At 48.5% G+C, this 18,978-nt stretch overlaps 1 protein-coding gene across 1 annotated transcript in view; it reads right to left on the bottom strand.

Annotated features, from left to right (window-relative positions):
- The window catches only part of LOC144505449 (calcium/calmodulin-dependent protein kinase type II subunit alpha), a 223,621-nt gene that overhangs the window by 7,885 nt on the left and 196,758 nt on the right, over positions 1 to 18,978 (bottom strand). The window contains exons 13-14 of the mRNA XM_078231553.1: positions 9,726 to 9,766; positions 402 to 450 (exon numbers count right to left, since the gene is read on the bottom strand). Of these exons, the coding sequence (XP_078087679.1) occupies positions 402 to 450; positions 9,726 to 9,766 (90 nt within the window). The remainder of the gene's footprint in view (positions 1 to 401; positions 451 to 9,725; positions 9,767 to 18,978) is intronic.

Raw genomic sequence — 18,978 nt, 5'->3', positions numbered from 1 at the left:
TTAGAGCGATTAGTGGGGTAAATATGTGGGGTTACGCGAATGGCGCCTGTGTAGAATTGTTGTCGGTGCAGACTCGATGGGCTGAATGGCCTCCTTCTGCACTGTAGGGATTCTATGAATGTAGTTGAGGCCAAAATTTTGTCTGATTTCAAGAAGAAATTAGATAGAGCTCTTGGGGCTAAAGGGATTGAGAGATATGGTGGGAAGGGGGGGGGATCAGGATATTGAATTTGATGATCAGCCATGATCAAGATGACTGGCAGAGCAGGCCCGAGGGGCCGAATGGCCTCCTCCTGCCCCCAGTTTCTATATATTGATGATCTCCCTCATTTCCCTTCACAAGCGGAAACATTTTCTCTGCGTCCACCGTGCACTCTTTCCTCTTACGCTTTGCACCTTACCTTTTGTGTCCTCGTCTTCGATGGTAGTGTTAGAGCTCTCCGAGGATTCCTAAATGAAAGGTACAGGTCCATCACAATGAGGAGTAACCACGGCAACCTGCTCAATCTGTGATCAGCAATTAAACTCTCAATGCCGCAGAACAAGATGGGAACAATGTTTACATGTGGAGGCTTGGAAACGGGGTGGTGAGATAAAAGGCTTTGTAACCTAGAAACCCAGGCTGATGTTCCGGGGACACGGGTTCAAATCCCACCACGGCAGCTGGTGGAGTTTAAACTCAATTCACAAAATCTGGAATTACAAAGCTAGTCTCGCCGATGGTGACTGTGAAACTATCAGCGATGTTTGTGAAAACCCATCTGGTTCACTAATGCCGTCTGCCGTCCTTACCTCGGGCTATCCTCCACGTGACTCCAGGTCCACAGGCATGTGGTTGTCTCTTAACTGCCCCTCTGGAGTGGCCCAGCAAACTCTTCGGTTCAAGGGCAACCAGGCAACAAATGTTGGCCTTGCCAGTGACGCCAACATCCCACAAAAGAATAAGTGAAGAAAAACGCTGCAAAACTAATCTACCTCCTTTAGAAGGAATGTGGAAGGGACCTGGTTTAAACTTGAATTGTATTATGTACGTAACTCCAGGGGAAATGGATTTGCAATATGGCAAACCAACTTTAACAGTACATCTGAGCTTTATCATTAGTGCATCATGCAAGCACTGATATGAGCTAAATAAGAATGTGCAGAAAACCCCAAATGCACGTTATTCATAATGTCCACTTAATCATAAAGCCACATGTAGGCAGCATCATGTTCCACCATTCAATGAGGTCATGGCTGATCCACACCTCAGCTCCAGCCCAGCTGCCTTTGTCCTGTATCTCCACACCCAAGTCTAATGAAACTCTACTGATGTCAGAGGATTCCAGCAGATGTGTAGCACAGAAACAGGCCATTCAGCCTAACCAGTCCGTGCCAGCATTTATGCTTCACTCAAACCTCCTCCAGTCCTTCCTCATCTAAATCGATAAGAAAGCTCTTTCCCATCTCTGCCATACACTTACTCAGTGCCCCCTCTCCCCCAACACCACCGCCCCCCCCCTCCCCCCCCCACCCACACCCCCCTGCTCCCTGCCCACCCCACTTTAAGGGCATCTATATTATTCACTTCTGTATCAGTGAGTTCCACATTCTCATCGCTCTCTGGGTAGAGTAGTATTTCCTGGATTGGATTTCTTGGGGACTATTTAAGATTAACGTGCTCGAGTGATGTTCATCCCGGAGGGTGGAACCATTCTCTCTGTATTTATCTTTTTATTCTTTTATGGGGTGTGGGCGTCACTGGCAAGACTAGCATTTGTTGCCCATTCCTAATTGCCCATTCTATCAAGAGCTTTCATAATTTTAAAGGCCTGTATGAAGTCACCCCTAATTTCCTCAAGAGAAAGAACACCCAGCCTGTTCACCCTCATCTGAGATATAATCCCACACATTTCTCATATCATCTGAGATCACCAACAACCTCTCCTGGTCCCCCCATGCCGACACTATAGTTAAGAAAGCCCATTTCTACTTTCTTAGAAGATAAAGGAAATTTGGCATGTCAACTACGACTCTCATCAACTTTTACAGATACACAGAAAGCATTCTTTCTGGTTGTATCACAGCTTGGTCTGGTTCCTGCTCTGCCCAAGACCGCAAGGAACTACAAAAGGTCGTGAATGTAGCCCAATCCATCACGCAAACATGCCTCCCATCCATTGGCTCTGTCTACACTTCCCGCTGTAAAGCAGCCAGCATAATTAAGGACCCCACACACTCTGGATGTTCCCTCTCCCACCTTCTACCGTCAGGGAACAGATACAGAAGTCTGAGGTCACGTACCAACCAACGCAAGAACAGCTTCTTCCCTGCTGCTGTCAGACTTTTGAATGGACCTACCTCGCACTGAGTTGATCTTTCTCTACACCCGAGCTATGACTGTAACATCACATTCTGCACTCTCTTATTTCCTTCTCTATGAATGGTATGCTTTGTCTGTATAGTGCGCAAGAAACAATACTTTTCACTGTATGCCAATACATGTGACAATAATAAATCAAATCAAATCAATCTCCTCTGCATCCTCTCCAGTGCCTCTGCATCCCTGTTACAGTATGGTGACCAGAACTGGACAGGCGACTCCAGCTATGCTGCGACCTAGGTTCAACAAACCTCTTTATGGTCCAATTTTATTTATCTCTTATTAATTCATGAGGTTAATGTGCCCATGGATGACCTTTTGAGATCGAGTTAAATGGCGAATCTCCAATTCTCAATCTCAGAAATGTCATTTGACTTTTCAGGAGCAGGATTTCCATCAGTGTTAATGTGAGTCTGTGCTAATTGGTGGTAATTGATGCGTTTTACTGAGACAGCAGAGTGCTTTCGGGGATGGTGTGAAAGCAAGGACTGAGAATCCTGAATAAATGCAGCAGCCGCACAGGGAACTGAACCCTGGTTCCAAGGCTGACTGATCTCCTCACACCTTGCTGGGTTCTCAAACCCCCCATCTCCTCTGCAATTAAATTCATGAACCGCCCTGGTGGGATTTGAACTCACATCGTCTGGATTACCCGAACGACTGCTTGGTCTATCTAATGGGTGGGATTTCTCAGCCCACCGCACCCCCACCCTGCGCCCCCCCCCCAACCCTCCTCCCCCCCCCCCACCCTCAACCTCCCTCCCTCGCAATGGGTTTCCCGCCGGCAGAGGCGACCCACCATTGGACGCCAGCGGGACCTTCCGGTCCCACCGATGTTGATAGCACTTTGTACGGGTCACCCGTCCCGCCACCAGGGAAGCCACTGTGGGGGGAGGAGGGGGGTGCGTGGGGGGGTGGTTACCTTCATAGGGACCGGAAGATATCCCTCACCCCATGTCTTTTACACCCAAAGTACTCTACAGCCAAGTGCTTTACATTTGAACTGTGGTTACTAGGAAACATGGCAGCCAGTTTACGCACAGCAAGCTCCCACAGGCAGTGATATAACAAGCAGATAATCTGCTTTAGTGTTGCTGGCTGACCAGGGCTTCAAGGAGGAGTCCCTTGATATTGCTCATATAGCACTGTCTTTAATCTATCTGAGAGGGCTGCCTCAGTTTAACCTCCCATCCAAAGGATGGCACCCATGACAATGCAGCACATCTTCAGCACTGCACTGGGGAAGTGAAATAATCCTCAGAGGCAGGTGTCCCTTCACTGGATTCCCTTTATTTACAAATTCAATTCCACTCCTCGAGTGCTTCAAAGTCAGAGTCCAGAGTGCCAGTAGTCCTGACACTCTGTGAGACTCCCTGATTGGGCAGGCAACCGTTGCCTCAATCAGGGAGCTCATACTCCAAGAGGCCCACCTGATGGGTCTGGTTGTGGTCATTACAGAATACAAGCCCAGTCTCTGGAGCGTGATTTACTCCCGGGACATCCTGACGCAGAGGTGAGAGGACTACCCACTGAACACAGCTGCCTCCTACTATTAACCGAAGCTTAAGGAAAAACTGCCTGTGAGACTCATCAACTCTGGGCTGCAGGCGTCTCCATAGCTGCCTCGGGAAAAGCAGCCAGCATAATTAAGGACCCCACGCAGCTCGGACATTCTCTCTTCCACCTTCTTCCATTGGGAAAAAGATACAAAAGTCTGAGGTCACGTACCAGCCGACTCAAGAGCAGCTTCTTCCCTGCTGCTGTCAGACTTTTGAATGGACTTACCTTGCATTAAGTTGATCTTTCTCTACACCCTAGCTATGACTGTCACACTATATTCTGCACTCTCTCCTTTCCTTCTCTATGAACGGTATGCTTCGTCTTCATAGCGAGCAAGAAACAATACTTTTCACTGTGTACTAATACGTGACAATAATAAATCAAATCAAATCAAATCAAACAACGGACCAGAGGGCAGAAACATCAGCAGTGAGGATCTGACAGTGCCCCTATCTAAATATATCGGAGGACTTCCACTTCAACGGTTGAGTGCATCTTTTAAATAAGGCAGAAGGAAGATGTTTAATGGACAATTCTACTCTCCAGGGTTCTCAAGGGGAGAAGTTTCATACTCATCGATCTTTCCAAGTGGCCCTTGAAGCAAACAAGCTCCTGAACAGCACAATATACAGACGACAGTTACTACACACACAACAATTCCCTTTGAAAGCAGCCCAATCTCCCTGAGCAATGGGCACGCAAGCTGCTCAGCCCCTAGAGCTGGTCCGAACTCATGTCTCTTACGTCGCCTCCTTGGACAATAGGTTAAAGTAAAGTTTATTTATTAGTCACAAGTGAGGCTTACATTAACACTGCAATGAAGTTGCTGTGAAAATCCCCTCGGGGGTTTTCCCGATGCCTTCCCCACGGTTACATGTAACTGAAACATAACCTCCCCATTTTTGTAACCAATTCCCTTCACAATAAATGATAACATCCATATTGCTTTCTCAATTACTTGCTGAACCTTAATATTAATCATTTGGGATTCCCCTGCACCTCAGAGCTTTGCAGTCTTGCACCATTTAGATAAAATGCTTCTATTTTATTCTTGTTCAAATGGACAATTCACTACATTATACTCCATTTGCCATTATTTGATCTTTGCCCACTTGTTTAACCAATCTGTGATGGCCCAGTGGCATTCCCGCTAGACTATTAATGCAGAAACTCAGTGAATGTTCTGGGGACCCGGGTTCGAATCCCACCAATTCAAAGTTCTGACTCAGGAAAAACATGGCAGCCAGGAATAACCTAGATACCCCCTCACACCTGCTCTGCTGGCACGGTGGCACAGCGGTTAGCACTGCTGCCTCACGGTGCCAGGGACCCGGGTTCGATTCCCGTCTTGGGTCACTGTCTGTGTGGAGTCTGCACGTTCGCCCCGTGTCTGTGTGGGTTTCCTCCGGGTGCTCCGGTTTCCTCCCACAGTCTGAAAGATGTGCTGGTTAGGGTGCATTGGCCGTGCTAAATTCTCCCTCAGTGTTACCCGAACAGGCGCCGGAGTGTGGCGACCAGGGGATTTTCACAGTAACTTCATTGCAGTGTTAATGTAAGCCTTACTTGTGACACTATTAATAAACTTAAACTTTAAACTGCCATTCAATAACTGCACCAATTTATAGATTGAAAGCACTTTTAATGCAATAAGATATTCCAAGGGCATTTCACAGATACTGTATTTCACAGGAGTGTAACTCAGATACTGAGCCATACAAGAGGGCAGGTGATCATAAGCTTGGCTGAAGAGTTAGTTTGAAGGAGTATCTTAAAGGAAGCAAGATGGTACAACCAGGCAGCTGAGCATTGCCCACTCTGTGACCTAGGCTGTGATTATTTTCCCACATCCAACTGGGGGAACACCTCTTGTACTTTCACTGCTATTCTCGTGATCACTCCGTTAAATGTTACATTTCTCCTTCAGAGAATAGTACAGCACAGAAAGAGGCCATTTGGCCAATCAGATCTGTGCTGGCTCTTTCAAAGATTAATCCAGTTAGTCCCACTCCCTCACCCTGGTCTTGCCCCATACCCCTGCAATTCTCTTTATCCTTCAATTATTTATCCAACTCCCTTTCCGAAGGTCTCCACCGTTTGTGTTTTGAAATGTAACGTCACTACATATCCCATCTGGCCTGCTAGAATCAGGCGACCTTTGCCATGAGGGAACCTCTCTGAAAGCTGCTTTTTTATATGAGTTTAATGAGTTCACCTCGCACTTAGAAAGCCACGAAGAAGCAGTGCTGTCTTGGAACTCGAAACATCCACTGATCTTATTGACTGGCGGAATAGGCTCTTTGAGGGGCAGAATGTCCTATTCCTGCTCCTTTGTTCACTGCCCTGTCAGACATTCCAAATCCAAGCCCTCTCATTGTATGAAAGGGCTTCCTGGCACTTGTGTCAATCATTTTAAATCTGTGCCCTCCCTCCACCCCCCCCCCCCCCCCCCCCCACCACCCCCACCCCCGCCCCCTGGTTACCGATCCTCGGTCCTATTGGAAACAGCTTCCATTCATTTACTCTTGTCAAGAGCTTTCATGATTATTGACACCCTGTCAAATTTCCTCTTAACCCCCCCTCTGATCCCAGGAGAAATAATGTGGAGATGCCGGCGTTGGACTGGGGTAAACACAGTAAGAAGTCTCACAACACCAGGTTAAAGTCCAACAGGTTTATTTGGTAGCACAAGCCACTAGTTTTCGGAGCACTGCAGCGCTCCGAAAACTGGTGGCTTGTGCTACCAAATAAACTTGTCGGACTTTAACCTGGTGTTGTGAGACTTCTTACCCAGGAGAAATCCCAGCTTCTCCAGTTAGCCCAAGTAAAATCTCTCATCCCCGGAACCGTTGTAGTCAGTGGGGTTGGGGATCTATCTCTCGTAAGGCTAAGAGGGCTTTTTCCGCCAGAAGATGTGTTGCGTGGCCTCATCAAACTTTATGCACTTGTCTTCATCAATAGACCATGGGAGATCAGTAGAGGTGACCTTCAGCACTGAGATGATGTAGGGATTATGTCAATGGATCGGTGATCCAGAGAGCCCAGCCTCGTGTTTGCTAGATTGATACCTGGAATGAGCCGGTTGTCTAATGAGGAAAGGTTGGACAGACTGAGCTTGTTTCCACTTGTATGGAAGAGTGAGGGGGTGACTTGAATGAAGTATATAAGATCCTGAATGGTCTGGACAAGGTGGATGTGGAAAGGATGTTTTCTCTTGGGGGTGGGTCCAGAACTAGGGGGTGCTGCCTTAAAATGAAAGGTTGCCCAGAGATGAGGAGAATATTTTTCTTTCCGAGTCTCTGTGCCACTTTGGAACTCTCTGTCTCAGGAGGCAGTGGGGGCAGGCTCACTGAATATTTTTAAGGTAGAGGTAGGTGGATTCTTGTTGGACAAGGGGGTGAAAGATTATCAGGGTTGGTGCAATTCGAAACACAAACGGATCATGGGTTTCCTCCAGGTGTTCCAGTTTCCTCCCACAGTCTGAAAGATGTGCTGGTTAGGGTGCATTGGCCATGCTAAATTCTCCCTCAGTGTATCTGAACAGGCGCTGGAGTGTGGCCACTAGGGGATTTTCACAGTAACTTCATTGCAGTGTTAATGTAAGCCTACTTGTGACACTAATAAATAAACTTAAAGATCAGCCAAGATCTTATCAAATGGTGGAGCAGGCTTGAGGGGCCGAATGGCCTACTGGTCCTCTTATTTTACATGTTCGCATGAACATTACTGGTGTGTCAAAGGCACACATTCAAGGAAAAAATGAGATCTAGGGGTACATGTTCATAGCTCCTTGAAAGTGGAGTCACAGGTGGACAGTGTGGTGAAGAAGGCATTCGGCAGGCTTGGTTTCATCGGTCAGAACATTGAATACAGGAGTTGGGACGTCTTGTTGAAGTTGTACAAGACATTGGTAAGGCCACACTTGGAATACTGTGTACAGTTCTGGTCACCCTATTATAGAAAGGATATTATTAAACTAGAAAGAGTGCAGAAAAGATTTACTAGGATGCTACCGGGACTTGATGGATTGAGTTATAAGGAGAGGCTGGATAGACTGGGACTTTTTTCTCTGGAGCGTAGGAGGCTGAGGGGTGATCTTACAGAGGTCTATAAAATAATGAGGGGCATAGATCAGCTAGATAGTCAATATCTTTTCCCAAAGATAGGGGAGTCTAAAACTAGAGGGCATAGGTTTAAGGTGAGAGGGGAGCGATACAAAAGGTTCCAGAGGGGCAATTTGTTCACACAGAGGGTGGTGAGTGTCTGGAACAAGCTGCCAGAGGTAGTAGTAGAGGCGGGTACAATTTTATCTTTTAAAAAGCATTTAGGTAGATACATGGGTACGATGGGCATCGAGGGATATGGGCCAAATGCGGGCAATTGGGATTAGCTTAGGGGTTTTAAAAAAGAAAATAAGGGCGGCATGGATAAGTTGGGCCAAAGGGCCTGTTTCCATGCTGTAAACCTCTGTGACTCTAAACACTAACAACTCAGCAAATCCTCTGATGAAGGGTCATCCAGACTCGAAACGTTGGCTCTATTCTCTCTCCACAGAGGCTGTCAGACCTGTTGAGATTTTCCAGCATTTTCTGTTTTTGTTTCAGATTCCAGCATCCACAGTAATTTGCTTTTAACTCAGCGAGTCTTTCTTCACAATACAACCCGCTCATTCCAGGTATCAATCTGGCAAATACAAGGCTGGGACCTCTGGATCACCAGTTATTTGACATTACCCCTACATGACCGTCTCTCCATCTCAGTGCTGAAGGTCTTCACTACTGATATCCCATGGTCTATTGATGAAGACACGTTCACACATGCAGCTTATGTTAGCTGAGGCTGAATACATAGAAACATAGAAAAACTACAGCACAAAACAGGCCCTTCGGCCCCACAAGTTGTGCCGAACATATCCCTACCTTTTAGGCCTACCTATAACCCTCCATCCTATTATGCTCCATGTACTCATCCAGGAGTCTCTTAGAAGACCCTATTGAGTTTGCCTCCACCACCACTGACGGCAGCCGATTCCACTCGCCCACCACCCTCTGTGTGAAAAACTTCCCCCTAACATCTCCCCTGTACCTACCCCCCAGCACCTTAAACCCGTATCCTCTCGTAGCAGCCATTTCCACCCTGGGAAAAAGCCTCTGAGAGTCCACCCGATCTATGCCTCTCAACATCTTATATACCTCTATTAGGTCTCCTCTCATCCTGTGTCTCTCCAAGGAGAAAAGACCGAGCTCCCTCAGCCTATCCTCATAAGGCATGCCACTCAATCCAGGCAACATCCTTGTAAATCTCCTCTGCACCCTTTCAATCTTTTCCACATCCTTCCTGTAATGAGGTGACCAGAACTGAGCACAGTACTCCAAGTGGGGTCTGATGAGGGTCTTATATAGCTGCATCATTATCCCCGGACTCCTAATCTCAGTCCCTCGATTGATAAAGGCCAGCACACCATACGCCTTCTTAACCACCTCCTCCACCTGCGGGGCCGATTTCAGAGTCCTATGGACCCGGACCCCAAGGTCCTTCTGATCCTCTACAGTACTAAGAGTCTTTCCCTTTATATTGCACTCCTTCATACTTTTCAGAGAAATTCCCGATCCTCGGGGAGAGACAGGGAGAGAGACAGGAACACTTTGAGCTGCGTATTGCTCATGGACAGGTTAGCAATAAAGTTATTGGAATGCTTGGGGGCCATCATTATCTGTCACATGGGATGGTTTTTAAAAAACTGGTCAAACACAGGACAAAGACGCTACAGATCGTAGAGGCGGAATACAGAAGATTAATTTCCTACCTTCACCCCGTCTGTCTTCTTGTTACCTGAGCTTCTCCCACCTGTAATTGAAAGAAAACCAAACACAATTATACTGAGATGTAAGGAAATGGAGTATTGAAGTTTAGGAGGAGTGGGGATTGGGGAAAGCGGAGATATTTCATTAGACAGTTAATATTTGTAATCGAACGATACGCTGTTGTCTCTTTTCACATTGGTCCCTGTGATTCCCACGGTAGGTTTTCTCCACCTCCTGTTGTAACCTTGGCATCAGGGTTGGCGTTAGCACAGAGCCAGAGAGGGACCGGCAACTGGTTTTTTGAAAAGAAGATTTTTTTTGCCCATAGAATTCCCTAAAGAGCATCTCGCCCAGGCCCAGGCCTGTGTAACCCCACCCCCTCCCCCCCACACATTTAGCATGGCCAATCCACCTAATCTATACATCTTTGGACACTAAGGGTCAATCCAGCATGGCCAGTCCACTTAACCTGCACGGGTGGGGTTCTCTGGCCATGCTCACCACAAAACCGGAGAATCCCACCCAAGGTCAGTGGACCTTTGCATGGTCCACCACCCCCCCCCCACCCCCCCCCACCCCCCCCCCCCACCACCCCCCCCCCCCCCCCCCCCACCCCCCCCCACACCCCCCCACCCCCCCCCACTCCCCCCCTCCACCCCCCCACCCCCCACCCCCCCCCTCCACCCCCCCACCCCCCCCACCCCCCCACCCCCCCCCCTCCCCCCCCCATCGCCCGCTACAATTCCCGTGGCAGGCAGGACGGGAGAATTCTGGCCTATATCTTTGGACACTAAGGGACAATTTGGCATGGCCAATCCATCTAACCTGCACGCCTTTTGGATTGTGGGAGGAAACCGGAGCACCCGGAGGAAACCCACACAGACACGGGGAGAATGTGCAGACTCCGCACAGGCAGTGACCCAAGTCGGGGATCGAACCCGGGCCCCTGGTGCTGTGAGGCAGCAGTGCTAACCACTGTGCCACCCCTGTGCCTCTGTGTTGCCTCGATCATGTCCTAAATTCTCCTAAATGGGGGGCACGGTAGCACAGTGGTTAGCACTGCTGCTTCACAGCTCCAGGGACCTGGGTTCGATTCCCGGCTTGGGTCACTGTCTGTGTGGAGTTTGCACATTCTCCTCGTGTCTGCGTGGGTTTCCTCCGGGTGCTCCGGTTTCCTCCCACAGTCCAAAGATGTGCGGGTTAGGTTGATTGGCCAGGTTACAAATTGCCCCTTAGAGTCCTGAGATGCGTAGATTTGAGGGATTAGCGGGTAAATATGTGGGAATAGGGCCTGGGTGGGATTGTGGTCGGTGCAGACTCAATGGGCCGAATGGCCTCCTTCTGCACTATAGGATTCTATGATTTCCCATTTGAGAACCCAGATGCTGCAAGGGGGAAGGTTGAAAGATAAAAGAAACAGGATGATGCTTTTGGGAGTGAGAAAGACAGGCTCAAACAAAGGGCATCCCATCAATCTATCATCACCTCAACCACTCCAGGGTATTTTTTGGTAAGACACGGCCAGGGCCAGTAGGTGGCAGTGGTGAGCTAGAGCGGGGTGGCTTGCTGGGCCATTTCAGAGGATTCGGTTCAGACATTGCTGTGGGTTTGGAGTCACACCTTGAACAGACTGGGGAGGGACAGCAGGTTTCTCTCTCTAAAGGGCTGTATCACAGCTGGGCTTTTCTCTTAATAAGATCTGATAATTCACCATTACTAAAACTGGCTTTTTCTAAAAATTCCACATCTCTTTAATTAGCTGAATTTTAATTCCCAACTGCTGCCAACAGTGGGATTTGAACTCTAGTTACAGGATCATTAATATAGTTCCTTGGAGCATTAGTCCAGTAACTAAACCACTGTGCTGTACTGCCCAGATTACATTACTGAATTAGTAACATTTGGGGTGCTGAGTGGGAGACAGAGAGACAGAGATGGCAAGGGGTTGAGAGAGAGAGGCAGCGAGAGAGAGAAGGCAGTGGGTTGAGAGAGAGGCAGCGAGAGAGAGAAGGCAGGGGGTTAAGAGAGAGAGGCAGGGGATTAAGAGAGAGAGGCAGTGAGTGAGAGATGGCAAGTGGTTGAGAGAGAGAGGCAGCGAGAGAGAGAAGGCAGCGGGTTAAGAGAGAGGCAGCGAGAGAGAGAGATGGCAAGTGGTTGAGGGAGAGAGGCAGTGAGAGAAAGAAGGCAGGAGATTGAGAGAGAGGCAGTGAGGGAAAGAAGGCAGGGGATTGAGAGAGAGGCAGTGAGAGAGAGAAGGCAGGGGGTTAAGAGAGAGAGGCAGCGAGAGAGAGATGGTAGGGGGTTAAGAGAGAGGCAGCGAGAGAGAGAAGGCAAGGGTTAAGAGAGAGAGGCAGCGAGGGAGAGAGATGGCAAGTGGTTGAGAGAGAGAGGCAGTGAGAGAAAGAAGGCAGGGGATTGAAAGAGAGGCAGCGAGGGAGAGAGATGGCAAGTGGTTGAGAGAGAGAGGCAGCGAGAGAAAGAAGGCAGGAGATTGAGAGAGAGGCAGTGAGCGGGAGGTTGCGGGGGGTCAGGGAAAGGGTGGCAGGGAGAGGTGGTCAGTAGACACACAACAATGATTCCAGGAGTGGGAGTGACCGAGCACGCACGGGCAGATGGGGTGACTGCTGAACGTAACTGTCCCTGTGGGATAGCAGCAGGAATCTGAGTGAAGGTGGGATTATCGATTCAGATGAAGCATCCACCTCAAACCCAACAAATAATCGAGCATTTTGTCTGCTGGAGATTTCGGCACGCAGGGGCGGGAAACCCCTTCATCCAAAATATCCGCTTTGAAATGTCCCTGAATATAATCATCAGCCAATTCTCCACGAATTAAACTGAAGAACTTGCATTTATATAGCACCATTTGGAACCTCAGCACTTCTTAAACTGCTCCAACAACAACAACAAAAGCTTATATTTATTGATACTCATATAATGGCTTTAACATAATAAATGTCCCTCGAGTGTTATAAGGCAATATAAAACTCTAAGCTACAGGAGGCGATATTAAGGCAGATGAACCAGTTTTTAAAGTAGCAGAGGGAGCCAGGGAGGAGTTTAGGATTCGAGACTCCAGGGTAGCTGAGAGCCAATGGCGCTGTGATTAAAATCAGGGATACTCACGGGGTGAGAGTTGGATGAGCGGCAAGCTCTCAGAGACTTGTGGGGGACAGCTCGTCAGCTATTTGTGAAGTGTAGTCACCGCAGGAATGTAGTCAATGTGCAAACAGCAAGCTCCCACAAACAGCAATGGGAAATCTGCCGGACCTATCTGGTCTGGCCTATGTGTGATTTCAGATCCACAGCAATGTGGTTGACTCTTAAATGCCCTTGGTTCAGGGCAATTAAGGATGGGTGATAAATGCAGGCCCAACCGGCGATGCCCGCATCCCCTTCACGAATGAAAACAGAAGGATAATCTGTTTTTACGAAATGATTCTGAGGGTATAGACACGAACATGGCTCAGAATGGTGCGTCTGAGATTATTGTCATTCAGCTGAGGGCTTTCATTAATACTGCATCCAAGATGCAAGTGAGCTGCGTGTTCAGCTCTGCACTCTGATGCCCCCTGTCTGACCTATGACCCCCGGGGTCATTATTGGGTGGCACAGTGGCACAGTGGCTAGCACTGCTGCCTCACAGCGCCAGAGATCCACGTTGGATTCCCGGCTTGGGTCACTGTCTGTGCGGAGTCTGCACGTTCTCCCAGTGTCTGCGTGGGTTTCCTCCGGGTGCTCCGGTTTCCTCCAACAGCCCAAAGGTGTGCGGGTTAGGTGCTAAATTGCCCCTTAATGTCAGGGGGGCCAGCAGCGTAAATGCATGGGGTTATGGGAATAGGGCCTGGGTGGGATTGTGGTTGGTGCAGACTCGATGGGCCGAATGGACTCCTCCTGCACTGTAGGGATTCTATGATATTGTGTTGGGAAATGTCAGTAGGAGTCAGTCACTCCCAGAGCTTCCTTGCTCTCTATCGCTTCAGCTGGGTGCAAAGTTTGTGATTCACAAGATCGGGCGTTTGGTCGAACCAATTACTTTTATGTGCAGCTTTGGTGACATTTTCATGGGAGTGAAGCCTCCGTTAAAGAAGATTTTTACAGCTATTTACTGACAAGGGGGAAATGGAGAGGGAAAAAGATGGAGCAAACCTTGCGGGAGTTCCGAGCGTGAATCAAAGCTGACATTACAGAGTCTTGTCGATCTGTACGAAACAGAGCTCGGCCAGTCTCTGGAACCTCATCTTCCTAAAGCATTTGCAGCGAGGCTCCAGCCACAGATAGGCCAATAGGCGTTTAATGTAGCACATTACCATTTGATGATAACTCCCTGATGGGATCATCAATCCCCATTATGAGAGAAGTAAGCATGTTCCCTCAAAACTGATAGGGATCAATCAGCACTCACTAAAGCAGTTCATCTCCATTATGTCAACACAAACAGCTGGGAAGTGAAGCCATTGGGAATCAATTTGTCCCAAACACTCCCCTTAATCCCGGTAAATAGATTTAACCACTCAGTCGCGCACTCTGATTTCCTTTCAGGTTCCCTCTGTATCTGACCTATCTGACAGATGCACCATAGAAAGCATTCTTTCTGGTTGTATCACAGCTTGGTATGGCTCCTGCTCTGCCCAAGACCGCAAGGAACTACAAAAGGTCGTGAATGTAGCCCAGTCCATCATGCAAACCAGCCTCCCATCCATTGACACTGTCTACAGTTCCTGCTGCCTTGGCAAAGCAGCCAACATAATTAAGGACCTCGCTTACCCCGGACATTCTCTCTTCCACCTTCTCCCATCGGGAAAAAGATACAAAAGTCTGAGGTCACGTACCAATCGACTCAAGAACAGCTTCTTCCCCGCCGCCGTCAGACTTTTGAATGGACCTACCTCGCATTAAGTTGGTCTTTCTCTACACTCTAGCTATGACTGTAACACTATATACTGCACTCTATAGATTCCATAGAATCCCGACAGTACAGAAGGAGGCCATTCAGCCCATCGAGTCTGCACCGACCACAATCCCACCCAAGCCCTATTCCCGTAACCCCACACATTTAACCCCTAATTCCCCTGACACTAGGGTCAATTTAGCATGGCCAATCAACCTAACCCGCACATCTTTGGACTGTGGGAGGACACCGGAGCACCCGGAGGAAACCCACGCAGACACGGGGAGAACGTGCAGACTCCGCACAGTGACCCAAGCCGGGAATCGAACCCGGGTCCCTGGCGCTGTGAGGCACCACTGTGGCACTAACCACCGTGCCACCCCTCTCTCGTTTCCTTCTCTATGAATGGTATGCTTTGTCTGTATAGCATGCAAGAAACAATACCTTAGAAAGGATATTATTAAACTAGAAAGAGTGCAGAAGAGATTTACTAGGATGCAACCAGGACTTGATGGTTTGAATTATAAGGAGAGGCTTTATAGACTGGGACTTTTCTCTCTGGAGCATAGAAGGCTGAGGGGTGATATTATCGCGGTCTATAAAATAATGAGGGACATAGATCAGCTAGAAAGTCAATATCTTTTCCCAAAGATAGGGGAGTCTAAAACTAGTGGGCATAGGTTTAAGGTGAGAGGGGAGAGATACAAAAGGGTCCAGAGGGGCAATTTTTTCACACAGAGGGTGGTGAGTGTCTGGAACAAGCTGCCAGAGGTAGTAGCAGAGGTGGGTATAATTTTGTCTTTTAAGAAGCATTTAGACTGTTACATGGGTAAGATGGGTATAGAGGGATATGGGCCAAATGTGGGCAATTGGGATTAGTTTAGGGGTTTAAAAAAAAGGGTGGCATGGATAAGTTGGGCCAAAGGGCCTGTTTCCATGCTGTAAACCTCTATGACTCTCTGACTTTTCACATGCTAATGCATGTGGCAATAATAAATCAAATCTCCTGCTCTGGGGAGCAGTGGAACTGACCCCGACGTTTATGCCCCACGCGACATCTAGAAAGACAGATTATCTGGCTGTTTATTGCCTTGCTGCCTGCGGGATCGTGCTGTGTCTCCTACCTGGCAACAGTGAGTATGCTTCAGGACAGTTCGGCTGAGTGTAAAGCCGGTGGAAGAGTATCGGAGATTAAAACGGGGTTTGCTGAGTCGAGGGGGTGAGATTATCTGGAGTGAGTGAGCAGGTGAATGATATCCTTCTGTCATCAGGAGACCTGATAGAGGACTTTTAAAATGAACAGGGTGTTTGGATAGGGCAAATGTGGAGGGCTGTTTACACTTGTGGGAGAGTCCAGAACAAGGGAACATAAATATAAGATAGTCAGCAACAAAGAACAAAGAACAGTACAGCACAGGAAACAGGCCCTTCGGCCCTCCAAGCCTGTGCCGCTCCTTGGTCCAACTAGACCAATCGTTTGTATCCCTCCATTCCCAGGCTGCTCATGTGACTATCCAGGTAAGTCTTAAACGATGTCAGCGTGTCTGCCTCCACCACCCTACTGGGCAGCGCATTCCAGGCCCCCACCACCCTCTGTGTAAAAAACATCCATCTAATATCTGAGTTATACTTCGCCCCTCTCACCTTGAGCCCGTGACCCCTTGTGAACGTCACTTCTGATCTGGGAAAAAGCTTCCCAACGTTCACCCTATCTATCTCCTTCATAATCTTGTACACCTCTATTAGATCTCCCCTCATTCTCCGTCTTTCCAGGGAGAACAACCCCAGTTTACCCAATCTCTCCTCATAGCTAAGACCCTCCATACCAGGCAACATCCTGGTAAACCTTCTCTGCACCCTCTCTAATGCCTCCACGTCCTTCTGGTAGTGCGGCGACCAGAACTGGACGCAGTACTCCAAATGTGGTCTAACTAGCGTTCTATACAGCTGCATCATCAGACTCCAGCTTTTATACTCTATACCCCATCCTATAAAGGCAAGCATACCATATGCCTTCTTCACCACCTTCTCCACCTGTGTTGCCACCTTCAAGGATTTGTGGACTTGCACACCTAGGTCCCTCTGTGGGCGGCATTGTGCCACAGTGGTTAGCACTGCTACCTCACAGTGCCAGGGACCCGGGTTTTGATTCCCGGTTTGGGTCACTGTCTGTGTGGAGTTTGCACATTCTCCCCATGTCTGCGGGGGTTTCCTCCGGGTGCTCTGGTTTCCTCCCACAGTCCGAAAGACGTGCGGGTTAGGTTGATTGGCCGTGTTAAATTGCCCCTTAGTGTTAGGGAACTAGCTAGGGTAGATGCATGGGGTTAGGGTCTGGGTGGGATTGTGGTCGGTGCAGGCTCGATGGGTCTCGATGGGTCTCAGTCTGCACTGTAGGGATTCTATGATTCTATAAAATCAAATAAAAATAAAAAAGCAATTTCTTGATGTGTGTTTTCTACATTACAAAGCACTGCTGCCTCACAACGCCAGGGAACCGGGTTCGATTCCAGCCGTGGGTGACTGTGCAGAGTCTGTGTGGGTTTCCTCCGGGTGCTCCAGTTTCCTCCCACAGTCCGAATGGTGTGCAGGTTAGGTAGATTGGCCATGTCAAATGTGTGGGGTTACAGGGATAGGGAGGGGAGAGGACTAGGACCTCTTCAAAGAGTCGGTGCAGACTCGATGGGCCAAATGGCCTCCTCCTGCACTGTGGGGATTCTATGATCTAACGGTGACTGTGTTTCAAAAACTCCACAGGAGGTCCTTTGAAGAGCAGTATCTAAATACAATTCTTTCTTACAAGTGTGTAGAAATCATAGAATCTCTACAATGCAGAAGGAGGCCATTCGGTCCATCGAGTCTGCACCAACAGCAATCCCACCCAGGCCCTATTCCCGTAACCCCACATATTTACTCTGCTAATCCCTCTAACCTATCCCGGGACACTAAGGGGCAATTTAGCATGGCCAATACCCCTAATCCGCACATCTTTGGACTGCGGGAGGAAACCGGAGCACCCGGAGGAAACCCACACAGGCACGGGGAGAGCGTGCAGACTCCACACAGTCACTGATCCAAGCCGGCAATCGAACCCAGGTCCCTGGAGCTGTGAGGCAGCAGTGCTAACCACTATGTCACCGTACCTCATTGTGGAACTTTTTGTCACAGGAAGTGGCTGAGACACACTGGTACATATAAGGCGAGCTTGCTGCACACATGAGAAAGGAATAGGATGTAGGCAAGTACAGTGGGAGGAGGCTTGTGGGCAGCATAAACACCATGTAGACAGGTGGATCAAATGTCAGTAGGGAAACACTTCAGGGACAGTGGTCATCGTATGATCAGGTTTAGGCTGGCTGGGCTAAGAATGGATCTGGCCTAGATAAACTGAAGGCAAAGCTTGGCAGGCTGAACTGTAACTGAAGAGATGGTTCAAGTGTCGTGAATGCATATTCCCACAAATGGGAAAGATAGGGCCAACAAATTCAGAGCTCGCAGATGACAAAAGAGATGAAGATGAAGGAAGAAAGTGGTGCATTTGACAGATATCAGGTGGATTATACAATGAAGAACCAGGCTGAATATACAAGGTTCAGAGGTGAAAAAGCAACATAAGAGAAAGAAAGACAGAGCATGAGTAGAGCCTGGCAGCTGAGAAAGGAGGGCATCCAAAAGTTTCTACCGGCATTTAAAACAGAAGGGTGGTGAAAGGAAGAGTGGGTCGATTATGGACCAACAAGGGGATTTGAATGCGGAGAAATGTGAAGCGATTAGTTTTGGTCGGGAGAATGAAGAGAGACAATATAAAATAGAGGTTATCATTCTAAAGGGGATGCAGGGGCAGAGACACCGGGGTCAAGAATCATTGAAGGTGGCAGGACAGGCTGAGAGTGCGGTTCATAAATTATCTGGGATTCTGGTATTTATGAATAAGGGTATAGAGCTCTGGAGCAAGGAGGCGATGATGATAAAATGGGCATTCTCTATTTTTGTTCCATATCCGGCGTTCTCTGTTTCTGTTTTAGATTCGATTGGCAAATTACAACTTCCAGAACCCAACATTGAGTTCAACAACTTTAGACCGTGACCTTTCTCCTCCATCTTAACCCCTTTAATTTTTTAATATGCCATACAATTTTTGTCTCAATGCATGCCCCCACTCCACCGCCCCCCCCCATCCACCCGCCCCCCCACCCGCTCCCCGCACCGACACCTGACCATCTTGTCTCTTGTTCTTAAGTTTGTTGCAATCGCTCCCAGCTACAGTTTAACACCCGACACATTTTCCCTCTCTTTAGTTGTGATGGAGGGTCGGGCAGACTCTGTTCTCTCCCCCCACAGATGCTGCCAGACCTGCTGAGATTTTC

Source organism: Mustelus asterias, chromosome 16 (assembly GCF_964213995.1).
Source record: "Mustelus asterias chromosome 16, sMusAst1.hap1.1, whole genome shotgun sequence".
Taxonomy (NCBI): domain Eukaryota; kingdom Metazoa; phylum Chordata; class Chondrichthyes; order Carcharhiniformes; family Triakidae; genus Mustelus; species Mustelus asterias.
Note: the sequence above shows the minus strand (reverse complement) of the source record. Positions and strands in the feature narration are given on the sequence as shown.